The sequence below is a fragment of the Lycorma delicatula genome, chromosome 2, assembly GCF_047948215.1.
Source record: "Lycorma delicatula isolate Av1 chromosome 2, ASM4794821v1, whole genome shotgun sequence".
NCBI lineage: Eukaryota > Metazoa > Arthropoda > Insecta > Hemiptera > Fulgoridae > Lycorma > Lycorma delicatula.
Window position 1 is genome coordinate 141164482 of NC_134456.1, and position 22101 is coordinate 141186582.

Here is a 22101-nt window from a genome sequence, read left to right on the forward strand (position 1 = left end):
ACTCCTTAGGGCAGTCCAACATGATAGACAGGATTTTTTCCCACCTAGTGACTGGAGGTTGCGAGGACTTCTCAACAGAGACTCCTCAAACATAAGAAAATCAAAAACAGTATAACAATTATTTTCAGAAGAGATTTTCAGAAGTCAGTTAATGAAATAAATGATTGCTTCCAGATCTTATTATTTACAAACACAGTGACATTCTTTGGTTCACAAGATTGTTGGATTTCACAGCATATGGATTTTTCTAATTGGGCTATTAGAAGAGTAAGTTATTCAGTGAACTAATCCCATGGCTGGCCTCCGTCGCGCAAGTGTTAGTGTCTTGGCCTTTCATCTGCAGGTTCCGTGTTTGAATACCAGTCAGGCATGACTTTTTCACTCCAGAATATTTTTATATTCTCTCCAAGTCAAACCAATAGTATAAGCAGATATATGCAGTATATGCAATACTATAAACAGATGGATCGAAACAATATGATACTGTTGGATGCGCTTTTGTTGTTAATGACAGAGCCTATATGTTTGGTCTGCCTAATATTACAAGTGTATTTACTGCTGAACTGTATACTATTAATAACACTTTGAATATCATTAACTCACAATATCACTATGTCCTTTATTTGCTGTGACTCGTGTAGTGCTCTCCAAGCTTTAGAAGATTTGTATTCTAAACATCTTCTTATTACCAAGGTGTTAATACAATTGCTTAGTTGAACCACCACAACAAACAAAGAGTGTCTGTTTACTCATAGCCATTTGGGATTCCGGATAATGAACATGCAGATTCCGTTGCTAAAGACACAGGTAGTCAACTGTCCTTCACTGCTCATATCACTATATCTGACTTTATTAATTATGTAAAACAAACTATTTGCAAAGTGGCAAGGTGGCTCGACTGCTACAGTTGATAACAAACTTTGATTTATCAAAGATATAGTGTTATCATGGGACTCCTTATGCAGAAACGTTTGTTTAGAGGAAGTGGTCTTCTGCTGATTGCAGTTGGGAGACATGAGAGTTACTCATGAGATTTTGATGTTTGAAGAAAATGCTCCATTGTGCATACAATGTGACAGCCGCTTGACTGTGCATCACATCCTTGTGGATTGCATAAATTACATGGCCTTGCGTCTTAACTATAAATTGCCAGAAACATTTGATAACTCATGGGTAATGATAAGAAAATTTTAGATTGGGTGTTGTTGTTTCTTAAGGCCATCCATTTACTCTCAGATATTTGATTTCTTGTAGTGTGTATTGGTTTTTCATGCTAGTTGCTGTGCAGCTGTTGGAAGTTTTAACCCTCCAGAAAAAAAAAAATGGCATTTTCATAGGCTACAAAATTGCCATTTCATCTCATCCTCCCTAATGGTGGCCCTGGAGGCAAAAAAAAATCCTATGAGATTTATTATTAGATCTCAGATTAAAATTCCGTCATAAAGTTAACAAAATTCCTATTGATTTATTATGTTGTCTGAGGAAAATCATTAAAACTTGAAAGTGGCTTTCTTCAGAATGTAATGATCAAAACTTAGAATGTTTTACAGTAAAGTTAAATAAATTGCCAATTTGTGGTAAAAATTAGAGTAAAATGCATAGATAAGAAAATATTAAATTTTTAAAATTGCTTGTTTTATTGCCTCGCTTATCTGTTTCCTTTGTACACTGGTTGTTATTGTGTGGTTGATTAGCTTTATCTTTTACTTGGGAGTTAATGTTACTATTATTTCCAAATTAATGTAAAACTTATTTTTTTGTCAAAAATATTAGTTTTATTTAATACATATTTGTATAATAGCATGATTGTAAAATAATATAATGTCATTTAAGTATCTAATTCATAATAGAATAATATGTGTTGCATGCCATGAATTATTTTTCAAACTTTACATGAGCTTTTCATACATGAAAGTGATGAATCGTTTAGTAAAGTCTGGTTTGGTGTTAAAATTACAGCAATTTTCATTACAAATGTTTCTGAGTATTGCAATTATGTTATTAATCAGATATCTTCATGATTATTAAATAATGTTCTTTTATTTTTACTAATTTTGTTGGTTCATTGATTGTTCATTTAATGTTGATTAAGATAATGCAATGCATTCTATCACAGATAATATAGAACTGTGATAGAAATCTACTTTATCTAATCAACTACACAACTAGCTATAATAAAAATCATCTAAAAAGAATTCAAACTTAAATATGAATAAAATCTATCATAGATTTTATTTTGAAAATTCTGTATAAACTCATAACCATTCTCTATGTTGTATTTATTTTTTAATGTGATCATTGTTGTCAATATTCTGTTTTTGATTTTTTTCTATAAAGTAAAAAGTTCTCTAATTTGAGGATATATGGTCTAGTCTAGTTTTGGTATTTTCATTAAATTTGCTGACATGATATTTTATTTTATCTTTGTAATTAAATTCACCTTTATGAATGGTTTTCAATTTTAAATTTATTTTTTATTTTGTTGTGCTGTTATCAGGATGAAACGATGTGGGCATGTCTAGCTGCAATGGCAGTTAGAGCTCGTCATTTGGATACTGCTGAAGAATCTTATGCAGCTATTAATCAAGTGGATAAGGTAGCATACATTCAACACATAAAGGTGCGTGTAATGTAATTTCATTCCATCACTGTGCAGGGTCTTTCTTCAATGTATATAATTTACTAATTTGCTTTGCAGTGGTAGACGTTATGAGAGTCGCCACAATGTGGTAGAAAAAGAATAGAATTTTCAACAATCTCTTAAGAGCAAGCATATATTTTTTTGTAAATAAAAAGATGATTTTAAGTTTCAGTGAATTGTTATGATGCCCAAAGAGCACACATGTTAAAATAACAAATATTAATATTTTGAGAAAACAGTTGGACATGTGTGAAACTAATTATCTTTAATACTATTAATTACTCATCGATAAATTTAGTGATTTGAAAAATTTATTGATAAATTTGTGTTTTTTAACACTAGTAGTTAGTTGAACATATAATTTTGGAGTATTTTTACTCCGAAATTAGCTTACATTATGACATAAATTATAATTTTATAGTTTAATTTCTCTTGGTTTCAAATTTTCAAAATTAAGTGATATTGGCAGTACAAAAATACAACAATATAGGTGTCTAAATGCATTGTTTCAGGATGTGAACATTCCTGCTGTTCAATTAGCTGAGATGGCACTTCTAGGAGGTAATATACAAGATGCTGAAAGTCTTTTGTTACAAAATGGCTTAGTGTTCAGAGCTATCTTAAAAAATTTGCATATTCATAATTGGAACAGGTGTGAATTGTAACATTACTTTTTTAATTATTGCACTTCTTATTATTTTAATTTGCTATACAATATTATGTTTTGTTTTATACTAAAAGCACTTCTGTTTACTCAGAGTTTTTTAACTGTTGAGGTGTGTATAATTTACACATTTTTATCTGTATTTAAAGTTTTTTTAACTTTATTTTAAATCCAGTGTTGTTTAAAAAATAAAAAGAATTGAATGTGTGGGAATTTGAGGTATAAAAAATAAACATTGTATATACTTCTTTGGACAAATCTAAAAAAGTCTATGTAATGTAAGTTACTATATCTGAAGAACGGTTTAAGAACCTTGTGAAACCTGTATTTTTTCAGTGTTTCAAGAAAATTAGATTTCTGGATCCCAAACACCAAGATCTTGGTCCAAAATTTCATTCTAGATACTGGAATTGGGATTAGATGATTTTTGGGAATTTTTTGCTTGATTTTATTCTTGGATATTTCAAAAATATTTTTAATTATTACATTTAGTGCTAGTAATTTATGATAAGAATGTGATGTTTGAATAATTTTTTGTAGTATTAATGCTATTCTATTCTTTACATTTTTGTAGAGCTAAGAATTTGTGCACTGGCATTTTTATTTTTATAAATCTTCTTACAAAAGCTTTACTGTATTGTTTCATTACACAATTGCTGTGTGAAGTAATCTAATAAGTGACATTAGGTTATAATTTTAACCTAGTTTAGTTTAATTTTAATTTTAATTTTAAGTAGATAAGAACTGATGGTGCACTGAAAAATTGCCATTGTTACAGATTTATCAGTGCAATCCATACTAGCTACTGACATAAGTAGTGAAAACTTAAGTTTACAAATAAGTAATTATTTATTTTCCTCAACATTAAAAGAAATACAATTTTAATAATAAAGAGAAAAATCAGTAGCGAGTTGCATAACTTTCTTGACTTTGTGGGGGGAATTATCTATTAAAGATTATTTTAAATTAATAATGTATTGGCATCACTAACAACCATTAATCATGTTATCAATTTTTTTTTTCTTTATATAAATACTATCTAAAAATACAGTATATATGTAAACTTTAAGATTATAAAGAGAAAATGGGAAAAATTGTACTCACAACATTACATTTTGTTATTTTTGTAAATGCAGTGACTTATGAATAAAATGCAACTTAAGGTAAGACTTTTATAAAGAATAGGTTAAGCACAAAACTGATTAATTACAATTTTTTTTGAATAATTTTGTGCAACTTGGTGACTCATTGTAAAGTATTTAATTCAAAATTTATAACTATTAAAAATTCACATCAACTTTTATCATATTTTAATAGGTAACAACATAATCCAAATTATGTTTTAGTTGTGATTAATTTCATTGTTATGACATTTTGATTTTGTAAAAAAGAAAAAAGTTGAAATTACAGTTCAATAAATAAATATCACATTAACTTAAATAAATAATTTAATTTAATTTATAAATAATATTAGAAAGTATTGAAGAAAATGCATGTTTCATTGAAAAATAAATTCATTCAATTAAATGAAAACATTTATTGCGATACTTAACATAAAAACCACAAACAAGCATAGTTTAATAAAAATTAGACCTTTTTGAATGCTGCATTTGTATAACAAAAATATTTGTTACTTACTTTATCCTTTAGTTGATGGAATGAGAAAGACCATGGTTTAGCAGTGGCGGAAGAGGAAAGCATCCATTTTTAGATTTGTGGATCTTAACAAATTCACACTGTGAATTTGTTAATAAAAAGTAATAGGAAAAATCTAAAATGTATTTATGTACATTTAATGCATTATTATTACTTATATAATATTTACTTATTATTTATAATATATTATTTTTACTTTTGTTACTTTAATATATTTACTTACGTAACGTTGGAGTTGCATAAATTACCAATTTTTGTCTAACAAAATTTTTTTTTTAATATGCTAGATAATTTAAAATTTGCAGGTACAAGTAATTAATTGCATTTTTAAAAACAGATCACATTCTTTATTATTAGACTTAACATTAAAAAAGAAAGATGGATATATTTCTACAAGATATAATTCATTGTAATTTCTACAAGAGTGTTCAGCTATTTAAGAATTTTGGAAAGTTTACTTGGATGATCACAAGGATTTTTATTTTTTATTCATGTGGTATAGTCCTGTCCAGTATCTGGATAGTAAATTTTGTAGTATTAATGATACATGTATATGTAGCTATGAAATATTATAAGGAAGAAATAATAGACCTGCATCTATTGAAAGATGAATAGTTCCTCAGCTAAAATTAAAAATTAACTAAAATTAGACTTCTACTATGACATAATGATGAAATAATAAAATTACAGTCATGTATGTTTGTGGCTATCTTTTTCAAACATATTTAAAAGGGTAGCATTCATTATTTTAAAATACCATAGTGAATTAAAATAATATATATTAGTGGTAAATAAAGTGATTTAGAAAAAGGAAATATATATATATTTTTTTAGATCAACACAAAGCTTATGATTGTATATTTTAAACTTTACAATAACTGGAAAACATTAAACAATGACAGCTGTAGTCAGTAGTGAGTTTAGATCATATTTTCTAGATAAAAACAATGTAGAGATAAAACAAGAGACAAGAGTTATAAAAATTATTGATTCAGTTTGTGAATTGTTACTTGAATTATGAATTATTGTTTATTTCAGAATTCAGTTCTAAATTCACCTTCGTTGCTAGTATATATAAATGAGCTAACAGTACAATTAAGAAAGTCAAGTAATACTTCATTTAGATGATGTGATTTGGTGCTGTTATAAATACCTCAGAGTTACTTTTTAAATACACATCCAGCTATTAAAAATTTAATTTGTTGTAATTTATTAACTGATGAAAACAAATCCAATTATACAAGCTTTGAAGTAAATTTAGTAAACAAGAAAACAACATTATGATGTACAATAATGTCATAGAACAGTTATTACTTACAAAGTTTTTAATTGTAGTGATTGACCGTAATCTGAATGACCATGAAAAATATGCTTACAAAAAGATAGCCCAAATAATTTTGCTCTAAGGCCAACCTAGGGTTGGTGATTATAAATTATTGATAAAAGCAGCGTTTAGGAATTTATAATCACCAACCTAGGGTTGGTGATTATAAATTATTGATAAAAGCAGCGTTTAGGAATACTATTCAGTACTTATTAGCATTGATTTATTTAGTAATACAGAATATAACTTGTTTCAGGAATAGCATTGAATAGAGAATATTTTTATTTCTAATTTTTTATTTGAAGCTTTGTTGAATGTAGAACCTCAGTAAGAACTGATCTTAATTATAAAAAAATGTAAATCATAATCTTGTGACACTTTGTAGTTTTTAAAGTAGTAAAATGTACCACTATAAGTTTTATGTGTGTAATTTATCTAGTATGTACAACAAAAATTTTATTTTCTGTTATGTTTCATTAGGTATGAATCCAAAATTTAAAAAAATTATAACAGTTTATATTTTGTGTTTTTTTTTTTTAGTACTTCACAATAACTAAAATAAAAACTAAAAGTTGTTTAATTAACTTGAAAAAATATGAAAACTGTTTAATTAAATAAATTAAACTAAATTATTATTCTAAAAATGTTTTTCACTATGTGACAAAGAACAAACTCTAATTCTGCTCTCATTTTTAATTTCCATAGCACTTGTGAGTGTAATAAAAACTAACTTTTTACTCAATAATGTCATTTATTTAATTTTTATGCATGTGTAATACCCATATTATTTTAATAGTATAATTTAATTCTGCTTTTTCCTCAGTCTATAAATGTAAAAAAAATTATAGTCTTTTATTTTCACCTGATTATGGCCTGTTTTTTTCTGTATTGATTATATAATTATAAAAAACAGATGTTTATTAGGATCATCTTGTATTTCATAAAACTATTTTTTGGGGATTTAAACATTTTTTTTCTGTGTGTCTGCGGCAAAAAATTAAAAAATGTTCTTTGTCCCTAGCTGTATGTATTTTTTTAAAAATAATTTTGAAAAAATAAGATCTGTATGAAAAAATTTAGCCAGTTAAAAGTGATTTTTTTTTGGGACTTTGCTACTCATTAAAAATTCATTGATTTTATTATTTTTATTTTAGAGCTTTAGATTTGGCTGTGAAACATAAAACTCATGTGGATACTGTATTGTTATATCGTAAACGATACCTAAGTGCATTTGAAAAACCAGAAACTAATAAAAAATTCTTACAATTCCATGATGAGGTTGGTCTGTCATTTTTCTTTATTTAATTTAATGATTTACTTTTTCATAATTTACTGTATTTTGTTATATATGTAATTTATTATCAGTTTTTGTATTGATATTTAGTACTACAATCAATATCTAATAGAAACAGTACAGTCTGTATTTTATTCTCTTCACTTTTTTTTGAAACAAATAATGAAGACAATCAATTTTATAAACGTGATCAGGATGAATAAAATATTGGTTACAAAATAAATTAAAAAAATATTTATACTACATATCTCCATTATAAGAAAAATATAAGTAATAAAAAGAATTTTCAACTGTGATTATTAGATATGTGACTGGTAATATATACTAATTAAAATTAACTGGCTACACAAAAAATGGAGATTCAAAATTATCTAATGCAGGAGAACAAATTGATTTTTAACCAGCATAAATGCAAGGAATAGGAAATAATCAAGAAATATTTATATTTTTTCAGAACTCCCATTCAGCTCTACACCCTTTCCCTGCATCCAGACTTACAATTATGAATAAATTAAGACTTACCAGAGTTATAATGTTATAACCATAGATTAAAAAAAAAAAGTTATCCCATGTGTATGGAAGCAGTTATTTGAAATACAGTAGTAATATTCTTCGTGAACATATTCTCAAACATGCTGAGTGATTTTTTTTTTTATATGACATAGTTCTACCCCTTTTAAAATTTAAACAAATTATTATTTATTTGTAATTCTTATAGCTTCTCATTAGAATAATAAATTCTTTTAAAACAATGTGCATATTAATTTTTTTCTTTATTTGGCTTACCGTTTCTTAGCGGATATGTTCGAATCCTAATAACATGCTTTATAGTAATAGTGAAGTGTTGAGGATATCTTAGTTTACTCCCCAATCACTTTTCCATTTAATTATTTAATTTCACTTCATTACTGAATTTTTTTATTAAAAAATTGAAGGAAAGGTATACCAGTACCTCTAACTTAACTAGACTTAAAGCTCATGTGAAACTCGACAAAATAAAAAAAAATGTACCCTATGAACTCCCAGATAACTAATCTTTTATTTTTCTTGTTAAATTTGTACTTTTTTAGGAATAATAATTTCTGTAATTAAGTAATTTTTTGGATTTAATAGAAATCTGATTGAGAAATGAAATAAGGCCCTCTTGATTTTTAATGTTATTTCACAGAAACTTGTAAAGTTGTCTGGTAAAAACAATCATTACACATTCTTCATAATCTTCACTGGCGTTGCAGTTGGAAATTATGGTTTTCTAGTTTACTGTTTTCAATGGCATTTTGTTTTGTTTTTCACAGAATATAAGTAATTTCTGTCTTTATTGGTTAATTTGTTAATATCTTAGCAGATTCAGATGGATAAGTAGGTGATCAGTCAATTTGTGTAGCTGGAAGTATAAACCCTGAAATCAGTTTTGCAATAATCACTCCTCATCTGTTGTACGTCTGTGCAGATGAAACCATTACCAGTAACGTACCTAGATGAGATCGAGTGGTACATTTTAAATTACAAAATTATTGGTCCCACAGTTACTGAATATAAAATTTAAAAGCTTGAGACAGCAAGATTTACTAAATTTGGGAAAAGATTGTTCTGATTGAAAATCATATTACAATTAGATAAATAAATAAATAAATAAAGATTCATGCTCCTTGCAAAAAAAAAAATTTCACAGCTCTGACAAGTAGACTAGTCAACATTGGAAATATTAAATGTCCAGCAATATAGCATGTAATTAATTGTCAATTACTTGTTTAAGTGCTCCCTATAATTTAAAGTCATTTAAAGTATTCCTTGTCATATTTAAAGTATAGGTTAATGTGCCAAGTGAAAAATCTGGACTGAAACAATGATTTATAATTAATACATTATTAAAAGTTCTTATGCTAATCTCAATTCATATATATCTGGCCACTAGATATAATGACAGGGTGTTAAGTTGACATAATTTTAAACATAGATATTACGTTACTTAAATAAATTTACATGACAAAGTTTTAGTTTTATTAAGATTATAACAACAATTTTTGAATTCCTGATGATGGAATTTTATTCTGAATTATGTATTTTTACATATTAGTTTTTTAATATCTTCTTATTTTTTAAAAATATCTTCTTTAATTACAATATAACCATATTTTTAACTCACTCACTGAAATAAAACTCATAATGAAACCGCAGAGTATAAAAATTGTTAGGACATTTTTCTTCATTATCACTTGAAATTGATGGAAAATTCAAAATATGATTATTGTGGCATACAGCCATTGAAGAAAGTTTTTGGGTAGAAGAAAGAGATAAAAAATTTCGTAAGACCCTTCTTTTCAGCTTGTCTAGTGTTTCTTGAAACTATTGGCCAATTTGCTGTACATTTGGGGGCTTAGCCTTAAAAAATCTTTATCTACATAAAGTTGTTTACAAGAATCAAATAAAAAATTATAGCACAGCCTCATCAATTGAATAAAAGACAAAATTACAGTTACAATCATACATTCATTAATTCTTAATTCATATATTAAGGGGCACAGTCTCTTAATTTTTTAAGTTATAGAAAAGAGATTTCAGATTGTAAAAGTAATGAAAAACTTTTTGTTCAGAGCGTGATGGGAAAAAAGTTTTTAAATTCTAGTTAACACATAAAAGAGACCTCAGAGTGAGTAAGTGTCAGGAATCTTCTTTTTTTCTTGTTACTTGTCTACTTGAAACTTGAAAAGTAAAAAGAAATTTCAGTACAATCTTTATAATCATTGCAAACATATTTTTGATATGCGGAAAGAAATATTGAAGCAAAAAGTAACATGAAACATGTGGGATGTATTTTTTCAACTTCTGTTGAAATTCATGAAACTGTTAGAAAGAATCAAGTTGTATATCTGGAAAGGTACATGTTAAATCAAATAAATTGCAGAGATAAAATTATAGAATAAGAATCAAAATTATTGGGAACTTGATAATCCAAAACTTTTGATTTAAAATGAAGTGTAAAAGTAAAGAAAACCGTGAACCTTAGTTCTACTTCTAGGGGGGGGGGGGGTTGCAGTTTTAAAAACTTTCTGAAATCAAGTAAATATATAATTCAAACAGATTGTAATGTATATGGAGGTCTTGCTGTGAAAACATGGTAAGAATTTGTTTCCTGCCACTCAAAACTTGTCAGTTAATTGACAAATTAGCGGTAAAAATTTTACCAAACACATGATTCCTTCTGAGAATCTTTTTGGAACATAGTTGTAAAAAAAAAAGTGTAAATGGTAATGTTTTGTAATGCTATGTAAACATACAGATGTGATTCTTTAAATAAGACTGTAAGACATAAAAAAGTTAGGGTATCCCCTGGCTGGACTTTAACATAAATTGAAGCCTCTAAGGGAAAAACTCTTAGCAACCATGGATGTTGTTTTAATTAAAAATTTATATTCCCTAATCTACACTAGAGTAGTGTTATTTGCAGGTACGTGATTATAATTTTTTTTTTAGTTGACATAAAATAATAAAATAAAAATGTACACTACTGAAGATTAAATTGGATGTAATTCTGTTGGAGGATTTGCCACCCAAAAACCGTTTTTTCATAGAACTTAACAGGGAAATAATGTGAAAAAATTGTAATCCATGTTCCTTCTCCAGTTTTGAGACCAATTCCCTACCTTTATTACCATGCCTGAATTTTTTTTAAGGTATGGTAGTAAGTAAATAGAAAAACTTAAAAAAAGGGTAAAGAAATTGTAATACATCATCCTTTGATGTTATGGGTTAAAAATAGATATAAAATAACATATTTTTTGCTCAGATCCTGTGGCAGCTCCTTAGACAGTTTTACAAAAAAATATAGATAACCTACTGGTGAAAAAAGCTGTAATTTAACTGATTTTGTAAGTTTCAACTCTGTGGTCAGAAGCACTACAAAACCCCTACCCAGAGTGTCAGACTCCCACCAAAAGATTCTACTTTTCTTCCATTCTGTTTTGTGTATCTTAGCTTTTAACTTTGTAGGATATTTATAAAAAGGTTTATAAATAAAATATTTTCTTTTAATTTTTACATAAGTGGTTATATAAAAGAAGGGCTATAATTAAAATACAACCTATAACTTCATGATCTCTGTGAGGCTTATTCATTAAGTAAGGGCCGTTGGTTTATATTTAAATATTAGTGAGTCTGAACAAAGTTTCATGCATGCAGGGCCATCTATCAGTTATCTACAAAGCCACTGCAGTTGTTGTTTTGATTTAATAGTTGTTTGCCTGCTGGTGAATGCAGATCGTAATGTCCACAACAATCGTTTCTCCCGCCAGTTGTGAGTGCACGCTGTGATTCGATTTTTGTGTGCAAAAGGATCTTCAGCTGCTGAAATTCATCGGGAGTTGTGGCTAATGTACGGGCCTACAGTGATGAGTGAAGGAAAAGTTAGATAATAGTGTTGAGACTTCAAAAATGGTTGCACAAATGTGCATGACGAAGAACGGAGTGGCAGGCCCAGTATTCAGAACCCACCGGGTTGGTCTAGTGGTGAACGCGTCTTCCCAATTCAGCTGATTTGGAAGGCGAGAGTTCCAGCGTTCAAGTCCTAGTAAAGCCAGTTATTTTTACACGGACTTGAATACTAGATCATGGATACCGGTGTTCTTTGGTGGTTGGGTTTCAATTAACCACACATCTCAGGAATGGTCGAACTGAGAATGTACAAGACTACACTTCATTTACACTCATACATATCATCCTCATTCATCCTCTGAAGTATTATCTAAACGGTAGTTACCGGAGGCTAAACAGGAAAAGAAAGAAAAAAGAAAGAAGGCCCAGTATTCAGACTGACAAAATCATTGAACAAGTGAACTGAAAACTATGATGTGATCGACGATTGACAATTAGTGCTTTGGCTGATGAATTTCCGCATGTTGGATGCACCTCTATCTACACAATTGTCACATAAAAGCTTGGATATCACAAACTGTGTGCAAGGTGGGTACTGAAAATTCTCAATGACCAACACAAAAAGCAAAGAATGTGCAGTAGATGATTGTTTTTGGACCAATACCAACAAAATGGAGATGATTTGTTTTCCTACATTGTTACGGGCGACTACATGTGGATATCCTACACCAATGCATAGTTGAAACAACAGTCAATGCAGTAGTAGTGCCATTCAAGTTCCCCAAAACTGAAAAAGTTTAAGCACTTTCCATACTTGAGTTGAAGAATGTTGGCTACTATTTTTTGGGATGAAAAGTGCGTCATTTTGGTTATTTTATGGAATGTGGATCAACAATTACATCCGATGTGTACTGCGAAACGGTCACCAAACTGGGACATGTAATCCAAGATTGATGGCATAATCCTCATTCACGACAATGCGCGACCTCACACTGCTGCCTTAACCAAGAAGAAGATTCAAGATTTTTGTTGGGAACCTTGTGACCACCCACCAATATAGTCCTGACCTTGCACTTGGTGACTACTTTCTCTTCTTGCATTTGAAAAAGTGGCCTAGTGGACAACGGTTTGAAAACGACGAGGAACTCAAGACTGCCGTTGTCAACTGGTTCAATTCCCAGGCAATGAACTTCTAAGCAGAGGGGTTAAAGAAACTGATGCAGCATTACGAAAAGTATTTAGAACTGAATGGCAATTATGTGGAAAAGTGAAGTAGGTAAAAAAACCTTTTTTCATGAGTTATTTTTCTTTAATGACCAAGCAACCCTTACTTTATGAATGATGCCTTGTACTATAAACACACAATAATTATGAAAAAATGAAATATCTATTAATATCAGAAATAATTTTTTTCATTCATACAAACTATTTACCCAAAATATAATGTTTTATATTGATAAAAGTATGATTAAAAGTAAAAATTTTGTGTACTTTTTATCATGTTGCCACAAAATATAACTTTGAAAATTTGCAGAGACTTTTCTAGGGGTATAAATGCATTTGAATTAAAATTCTTTTGAAGGCATGATGTGACGAATGGATGTTTGAAGGTTGAATACCAACAGTGAAAATAATTAATTTTGAAATTGGGAAGTAACAGGTGAATGCAGCCATGTGTGCTGGTAAATCTGTTAGAATGTACTAATGTTTAACGTGTTCAGTACGCTTTGAAATAATAATCTATAACATAAAATCTTTCATTTAACCAAATCAGAATAATAGGCATAAAACATGCATAATAAAAAATGTTTTCTTGAAATTTTTTTTTGTAGGTTGATTTAGATGAAGAAAAAATTGAACAGAAGATTGCTTTTGAGTATGAAAAGGAAGCATCAGCAGTTACAGGAAGTTAATAACATAAATCTGTACACATATAAAATATAATTCTTAAATATTAAATCATATTCTTAATGTAATAATTAAATATACTTTTATGATTTTAATTTATGTTAAAAAAATTAATAAAATTATAGTGTTATTGGAAATCTTTTATTTTTATTTTCTGTTGTGTTATATAATGTAATTATCACATTTTCTAATAAAAAAATTATACTGATTGCCAGTTATTTTACATCAGTTATATTTAATAAGAAAATTGCACTAACATCTTTTATTATTTGAATTTGGAAACCAGATTTTACTAAATGAAGTGGAATAAGTTTTAATCACATACTCATAAATGACGCTGAATATTTCATTCTCTAAAGAATTAAGATTTGTTATTAAAGAATTTTTTTAACTTCCTTGACAGCTTCATTTACAAACAGTATGCATCAATATTTCCCTATTACATCCTGATACTGATTGTAAAATGTTTACTGTACAATTTATTGTAAATTAAACATTACACCATTGATCTATAAGTATTGGTTGTACTCTTTGTAGGCTATTACTTCCTTGTAAAAAGTAAAGGAAGTATTGTGATCGCAAAAAATTTCAGTTTCCAGATTTCAATAGAAATATCCATTCTGACATTCTCAATCCATTTTGACTAGTTTCGATGTGTATGTATGTATCTTGGATAACTCAAAAATGATTAGCTGTAGGATGTTGAAATTGTGGATTTAGGACTGTTGTAACATCTAGTTGTGCACTCCTTCCCTTTTGATTGCATCGACTGAACCAAAAGTCTTCAAAAAAGTCCAAAATCAAAAAAATCTGGATTTTGGACTTTTTCTTAACTGCAGTAATAAACCCTCATTGAGAGCTTTTCAACAATATATCATAAGTGGTACTTATTTTCATTGGTTCCAGAGTTAAAGCCACATAAGATTTTAATTAATGAAATATTTGGATCTTAGGGGAAGGCACATCAGTTCGAATCACACTACATCTATCTCCTTTCTTTTTTTTTAATTTAAATATATTGATTTATTAATAATTATCCTCTGATTGTAGAAAAAAAATTACGATGAATAATAATTCAAACCAAAAAAAAAAAAACAACAGAAGTTTTTAATGAAATTAAATTTTATGTATTTTTTCATTTAAAAAAAAAATGTGTGAATGTAATTTAATAGGCGTACAAAGAAGTCATGTGTTATCCACATCAACATTTTTTTTATTAAATGAAGAATGATTGATTTGATATATGTTTAATCCCTTGATTTTATTGATTTAGTCTGTTTATTATTGTTACAGTTTTATTTCTGTTTTGAAAAAAAGAGGAAGAAAAATTGATTATTTATGTGTTGGTAAAAGTTTTGATATAAATTTTAAAATCACAGGTGATGTTTAAAAAATTTACTTTTTTATATTTATTATTATTTTTATTATTTAATGTAGTAATGCAAGAGAAATATTACATAAAACCTATCAATGGGCTGTACAAAGGTCACTAGGGAAGTTTTGTATTATTAAAAATAATTTCTACCACACATTATACAGTTCTCCATCCTTCAAAACCAGTTTTCAAAGAAAACCTTCCATGTTTTGTTAGAGATTATCCTAAGGAGGTCATCATTACTTACAAAGTGTCTCCCTTTCAGTCAATTCTTCACTTGGGGTCACATGGAGTGAGATCAGGACTATAGGAAGGGTGCTCTAATAGTTTTATATCAATGATGGCCTAATAATTAGAGTAAACTTTGAAGCGGTGTCCTGGACTATTGTGGTAATGAAACCATGTGTCCATCCTTGAGTTTGTGTGCAGCCCCGTGAGAGTTGAGAGCTTCGACTACTTTAGGCAGGCATTCATTGTTGTACCACTTCCTTGTAATTGTTTTCTGAGTTTCCAACATAACTCACCCTGACACTACTCTCACACTAAAATATATGGCCACCATTCTCTTTTTGACTGATCTGGATTTTCAAATAGCCACAGGATCTCCTCATCTTTGAACATCCATACTTTGTTCTGAACCTTGATCAGGACATCATAATAGTACAGCCAAGTTTTGTCACTTGTCACAATACTGTTAGTATAGGGAGATTTCACATTTTCAGACTTTTTCAGTATTTCACAGTACCATGAAACATGATTTGCCAACTGATTGCCAGTCAAGTTATGCGGCACCCAAAGGATACAAAGCTTTCTAACGTGAAGATGATCTTGTAGAATAGCATGAACTGCAGATGCATTATTGTCCAAGGACACCTGTGTTTGACTAGTTCACATGCCTGTTCATCTCAAACAATTTTTTGTACTGCAGCAGTGTTTCCCTAAGTCAAAACAGATAAAGACAGTAGAGCTGACCTTGGAGCGACCTCTAGACTAAAACTTTACCTTTCAAACTCTTAGTACCACTAATTATTGTTGTATGGTGAGGTCACTTCTTTCCAAGTAAACAGGAGTTATTTCTTCTAAACATTGATCAACAATTAACCCAGGTACAAAATTGCTTGGTATTCAGTTTTTAACCATGATGACATCACTGTTTCATTTGACTGACAGCTAAAAAGCAGATGACAATGTGATAGTAAATATAGTGACTACAGTGCAGGTTGTGTCCTGTCTAAACACACGTAACTTGTAACTGCCTATGATGATTCATTCTGCCATATTGCAAAATTTTTTCTAGTGTCCTTTGTATAAGAGTTTGGTGAATAAAGTTAATGAAATGTATTACAAATGTTATTTGAAAACATTTGTTGAGATTAAGTTGCTTAACATTGGTATTTTGTATTTTTATTCAGTATTTACTGAATAAAATATTCCATCTTTCAATAGTTTAATTTATTACATTTGGGATAAAAACAAAAACTATAAACAGTATCACATAATACATAATATGTAGTTCAGTTTTGTATTATAATAAATCCTTCTCATTGGAAGAACAAGTTTTATTATTACTTGCCCTTTTTATTAAACTGAACCAATGTGAAGAAAACAATCATGTTGAATAAGTGACTTCATCCATTTAACAAAAAATTGAATATACAAATTTCAGTTTTAATACGTGGTCAATACTACTTTGGCATAACTGTCTTAAAGTTTATATCTTACTATGTTTTTTTTACATCTTTAGATAGTTCTAGCACCTATTTAATTGTTACTAATACTACTGAAATTCCACCAATAAAATTGTAATACATACCAATATTTCCATTTACAACAGTACTGACTCACTTGAATCCATTTTCTGCCACTTAAATGTTTTTCCATCTTATCCAAAATCTTATTTTATGTAAAAATGTGACTGTAAAATAATCTTACATTTTTCATTCATATAATTACACTTACAATCATTGTCATTTGTCTGTACCAGTATATAGGTGTATATTTTAGTACTTAATGTGTTTTTAATAATATAGTTTTCCATAGACAAGAGATGATAAATTTATATCAGCCATTTGTAACTATTAACCACCTCAATTTAAAAGAGTAAACCATACCTTCTCACAACTGGCAGGTAAGTAATGACAGCCTTACATTTTTAAATGCTAAAATTTTGGACTTGCACTGATTAACTTCTAAACTTCATTTAAAACCATAGTCCTGAAAGTTGTATTCTATATTCCTTAATCATTTTCTGTATTCTAGATCTATATAGATTACAATGAACTATAATTGTAATTGAACTAAAACTAAAATTGTAATACAATCCAAATAAGCAGGCAGTTGAACTTAGTAACTTCTTTCATCTATTCAGCAATCCCTTCATCATTAATAAATGATGAAAATAAAAGTGGCTTACCAGACATTTCTGTTTCATGCCACTTTGAGTTAAGAAACAATCTGGCAATCTCTCACCATTTCAAACTAATGCTTATGTGTGGTCTTATGTATTCAATTTAAAAAATAATACCTGCTTATTAACATAATTAAAGACAGCAGAAAATCTACAGAAAATATGGATACTTTTTGACAGTTTACCTTATGTTTACTACAACAGTTAGTAAAAATATTGTCAATCATTAAGTGAGTTTAAAATCATGCTGGAAATTCTTTACCTTTTATGTGTATTGGAAAAACAATAGCTCTTAAAATTATTTGACACCACACCTTTTTAAATATTCTGTTTCATACCTATAATAGCTTTTTTGAAACTTATCTGATTAATTTCTAAAAAAAATTACATACAGGATTCTGCTATTATGGCAATTTTATTTTTCTTGATTTATTCACCACATTTTTTAACTCCAAAGAAGAGATAACAGAAGTAGAAATTAAGATTTATCAAAGGGTCTGTATGTGGTTTCAAGTTATTGTCACGTAAAGTGTTCAGTAAGCACTTGAAGTAATACTAGTCTTAGTATATTGATAACACGAACAAAAGTACCATTTTTCTTATTCATTTGGCTAGTAATTTAAACATACATTAAAAAAATGTCAGCATGTCATACTTTTATGTTACCATTAATGGTAACATATTTTATCATTATTTACTTTCTACTCATGGGAGTAGTTCGACCAAAATTACTCTAATGATTTAAACGCACAAATATTAATCGATTGATTTTGAAAATTAGTAGTTTCCTATGACTAACACACATTGACAATATTAGTAGTAATCACATAAACAATTCGATTGAATAAACTGCTTTTGTATTGAATTACAAATTAGTCATTAGTTGTAAACATCAACCGCTATAGAAATTAGAAACATTTCTTTCAGTTTTATTCCACACCAAAGTATCTAGTGTTAGCCCACCGCGCTGTCTCCATCTCCCCACCACTCACAGTCACCTCTACCTTCCCATTTTTTAACTGAAATACACCAGCTATGAACAATATGCATATTGTTCACTCAGCAAGTATGCTCAGTATGGTCATTAAAAAAAGCCTTTCAACATGCCATACTACCATAGGATCATATTATCATTATACCCAATTTCACAGACTAGTTACGTACCTATTCCAGTACTTGTAGTCTGCAGTTGTATTTTGAAAATGCTATGTATCTTTGTATTTCGAAAAGATCCTAAACATAGGTCAATAATTTATATAAAACTGTACTTCTATATAAAAAATTGTAAGTTTTTATGAAAATATTATATATTTACAGATAAATTAACATATATATTACTCACTTGTTAATTTACATGCATAGTTTGACATTTTTCTGTTGCTGACTTTTTCCATTAAGGATGGTAACACATACTTTTTTATTAAACACAACTTTTAATAATAAATAATTCTCTGGTATGATGATACCAACTCATCAATCATTCCATATAAGTAACAGACAGTTACTTATGGTTTAGCGCCTTCAAGTTTTCTAGCTACAAGATGTTTGATAGAAATTTCTAATAAAAAAAAGCCTTCTTTCCTCAAGCTTACCAATCAATCAAGCAAGATTTTTATGTCTATGATTTGCTCACTGGTTGTGACAACATTGATCAGTTGAAACAATTATGTAATGATATTTCGTTATTGCTTAACAAATACGGACTTTCACTGCATAAATATCACTCAAATGTGCCTAGTATGTTCGATGGTTCTGATTAATTCATCAAATTAGACAAAGATGAAAATATCAAAACACTTGGATTGTCTTGGGATCATCAAGGTGATGATTTCTCTTATCAAATCAAACCAAAAGATAATAATACTTCTTACACTAAACGTTCTGTTTTATCAATTATTTCTTCATTGTTCGTTCCTTTGGGTCTACTTGCTCCTGCAATCGTTCCATTAAAGTGTTCATACAAGAGTTATGGTGCGCTAACTTTCAATGGGATGAAGTTCTTCCCGCTCCGCTAGCTGAAAATTGGAATTCTCTGTATTCTTATTTCAAATCGTCAAGTAATTTTAATATTACTAGATTAGTTAAAATTAGTTTAAGTAAAATTTATCAATCGCACGGATTTTGTGATGCAAGTAGTAGCGCATATGGTGCTTGTTTTTTCATCAGACCTGTTGATAGTAATGAAACCCACTTATTGTGTTCAAAATCTAGAGTTGCTCCAGTCAAGCAAATCTCTATTACTAGGTTAGAGCTGAATGCTGCTTTTCTGTTATCTCGTTTATTCAATAAGGTTAAGTGTATTTTAGGTATAAGATTTGATTCAATCCATTTTCGGTCGGATTCTAAAGTAGTACTGCACTGGTTGTCATCGCTTCCTAATCGATGGAAGGTATTCGTCACAAATAGAGTTTGCGAAATTCAAGAGGTAACTAAGGAATGCTTATGGAAGCACATTCCTTCAAGAGATAACCCCGCACACATCCTGTCACGTGGTTGCATGCTGGATGCATTAATCTTGTCATAATTCTGGTGGAATGGTCCGTCTTTTCTGAAGGAAGAGGAGAACGCCTGGCCATCCAATTCGCCTATAGTTTTCTATGATTCCGCCAGATTCGCTCAAGGAAGAGAAGAAGTCTAGCAAAACTAATGTGTTTCCAGCTGCTCTTCAAACAACAGAAACTTTAGAACTTTCAAAACCATTTTCTTCGTTCGTACGAACATTAAAGATATTTTCATATTGTCGTCGCTTCATTTATAATTTGAAAAATAAAAATAAAAGTCAGTTCTTTCTCCGGAGCAAATTTATTCGACGTTAGAAATACTTATCCGTCATGGTGGGCGACATACATCTGATCCTACTATACTTACTCCTGTACATTTTCTAATCTTCGCTCCTTTAACTTCCTTACCTGATCCTGACAGCTTGTACAGCTTTGGTGGCAGCTTATACAAAGAATATTGAAAGACTTTTGGAAAGTCTATTGATTATTTACATTTCTTGCAGCAGATGAACAAGTGTAAAATTTCAAATAATAACATTTGTGTTGACAATGTAGTTATAATTAAAGAAAGTAATCTTCCTCCACTGATGTGGAAATTAGGAAAAATTGTTGAAGTGTATCCAGGTAACGATGGACTAGTTAGATTAGTTGATTAGTTAGATTAGTTGAAAACTAATAATACGATATTAAAAAGAACTATTAATAAATTGATTGTTCTTCCAAATTTAAATGCTTGCAATGACATAAGTCATTCCAAATGTAATCAATGAGATTTATTTAACGACCTCCTAATGTATTCGTTTATTTCAATTTATTTTGGTTGTAAGCTTTGCCTATATCAATATTAGATTTGTTGAGTTATCTTTAATTTTTGTACTTTCAAATGTTACATAATTATTTTATGTAATGCATCACAAAATTATAATTAGTGGGCGGTGTGTTCTGTTCCACGTCGAGCCTAGTGGTGCTGCGATCTAGTGGGTGCTAGCACTCACCGGAGAGTTCTGCTCATACTAGCATTTGGCGCTCAAATCTGATGCAAGGCGGTCACATCATACTGTTTGTCCAGATGGATTCCATTCTTTGTTCGGATGAACGTTAGCTTTAATGTTTTATTTAATTTTATATTTATATGTCAAGTTATACGTTATGTTACAATTCATTTCATTAACTGTCAAGATGACAATTCATTAAACCATTATTCAAAAAGTGATGCAACAAGTCTTTATTCATCACCTATTAACATACATTCCAACATTGTTCTAAAATCTACCAGAGTCCTTATGAAATAATTAATGAAACATATTTTTTTTTATTTTAATAAAATAAGAGTATCAATTGAAATCATTTGTTCAAAATGATCCCATTTTCCTGTAAACAATAATCTTTGTTGAAATTCACATATTACTTTTATTAAAGTCTCTTTAGTTACAGCCCTACATGCTTTTACAATTTTATTTTTCAACTTTTGTATGTTAGCATGAATTTTTTTAATAAATTATGGATGTTAAATGACCCCACAAAAAAGAAGTCCAGTGATGTAAGATCAGCAGATCTTGCTGGCTACTCAACTGTTCCCCTTCTATCTATCCAATGCCCAGGAAACATTCGGTCCAACCATTGTCGAACTTGAACAGGTGGTCCATCTTGCTGAAAGTGAAGCATGTCTTTGTTAAGTAACTTGTTTCCATTGTTATCTAACTGATTTTCTAAGGCATGAACTATTAGTGGGTGAATAACTTCATCCAGCAACTGCAAATACTTTTCACCTGTCAAATTCCTATTGATAAATGCTGGATTGATTATGTTACCACTGTGAATCCCCACCCAATTATTTATTTTTTCAGAATGCTGGATGCTTCCAACATTGAAAACATGAGTATTTACGCTCCAGTATTGGCAGTTATGTTTGTTAGCAAAGGCATTTAGAAAGAATGTGAATTTGTCAGAAAAATAAATA

General features: G+C 29.3%; 1 protein-coding gene across 1 annotated transcript in view; it reads left to right on the forward strand.

The window, feature by feature from the left end:
• Positions 1-13963, forward strand: part of Oseg5 (intraflagellar transport protein Oseg5) — an 87557-nt gene extending 73594 nt beyond the window's left edge. The window contains exons 14-17 of the mRNA XM_075357965.1: positions 2498-2620; positions 3154-3293; positions 7440-7563; positions 13783-13963. Coding sequence (XP_075214080.1) covers positions 2498-2620; positions 3154-3293; positions 7440-7563; positions 13783-13863 — 468 coding nt within the window. The 3' untranslated portion in view covers positions 13864-13963. The remainder of the gene's footprint in view (positions 1-2497; positions 2621-3153; positions 3294-7439; positions 7564-13782) is intronic.
• Positions 13964-22101: the final 8138 nt, after the last annotated feature.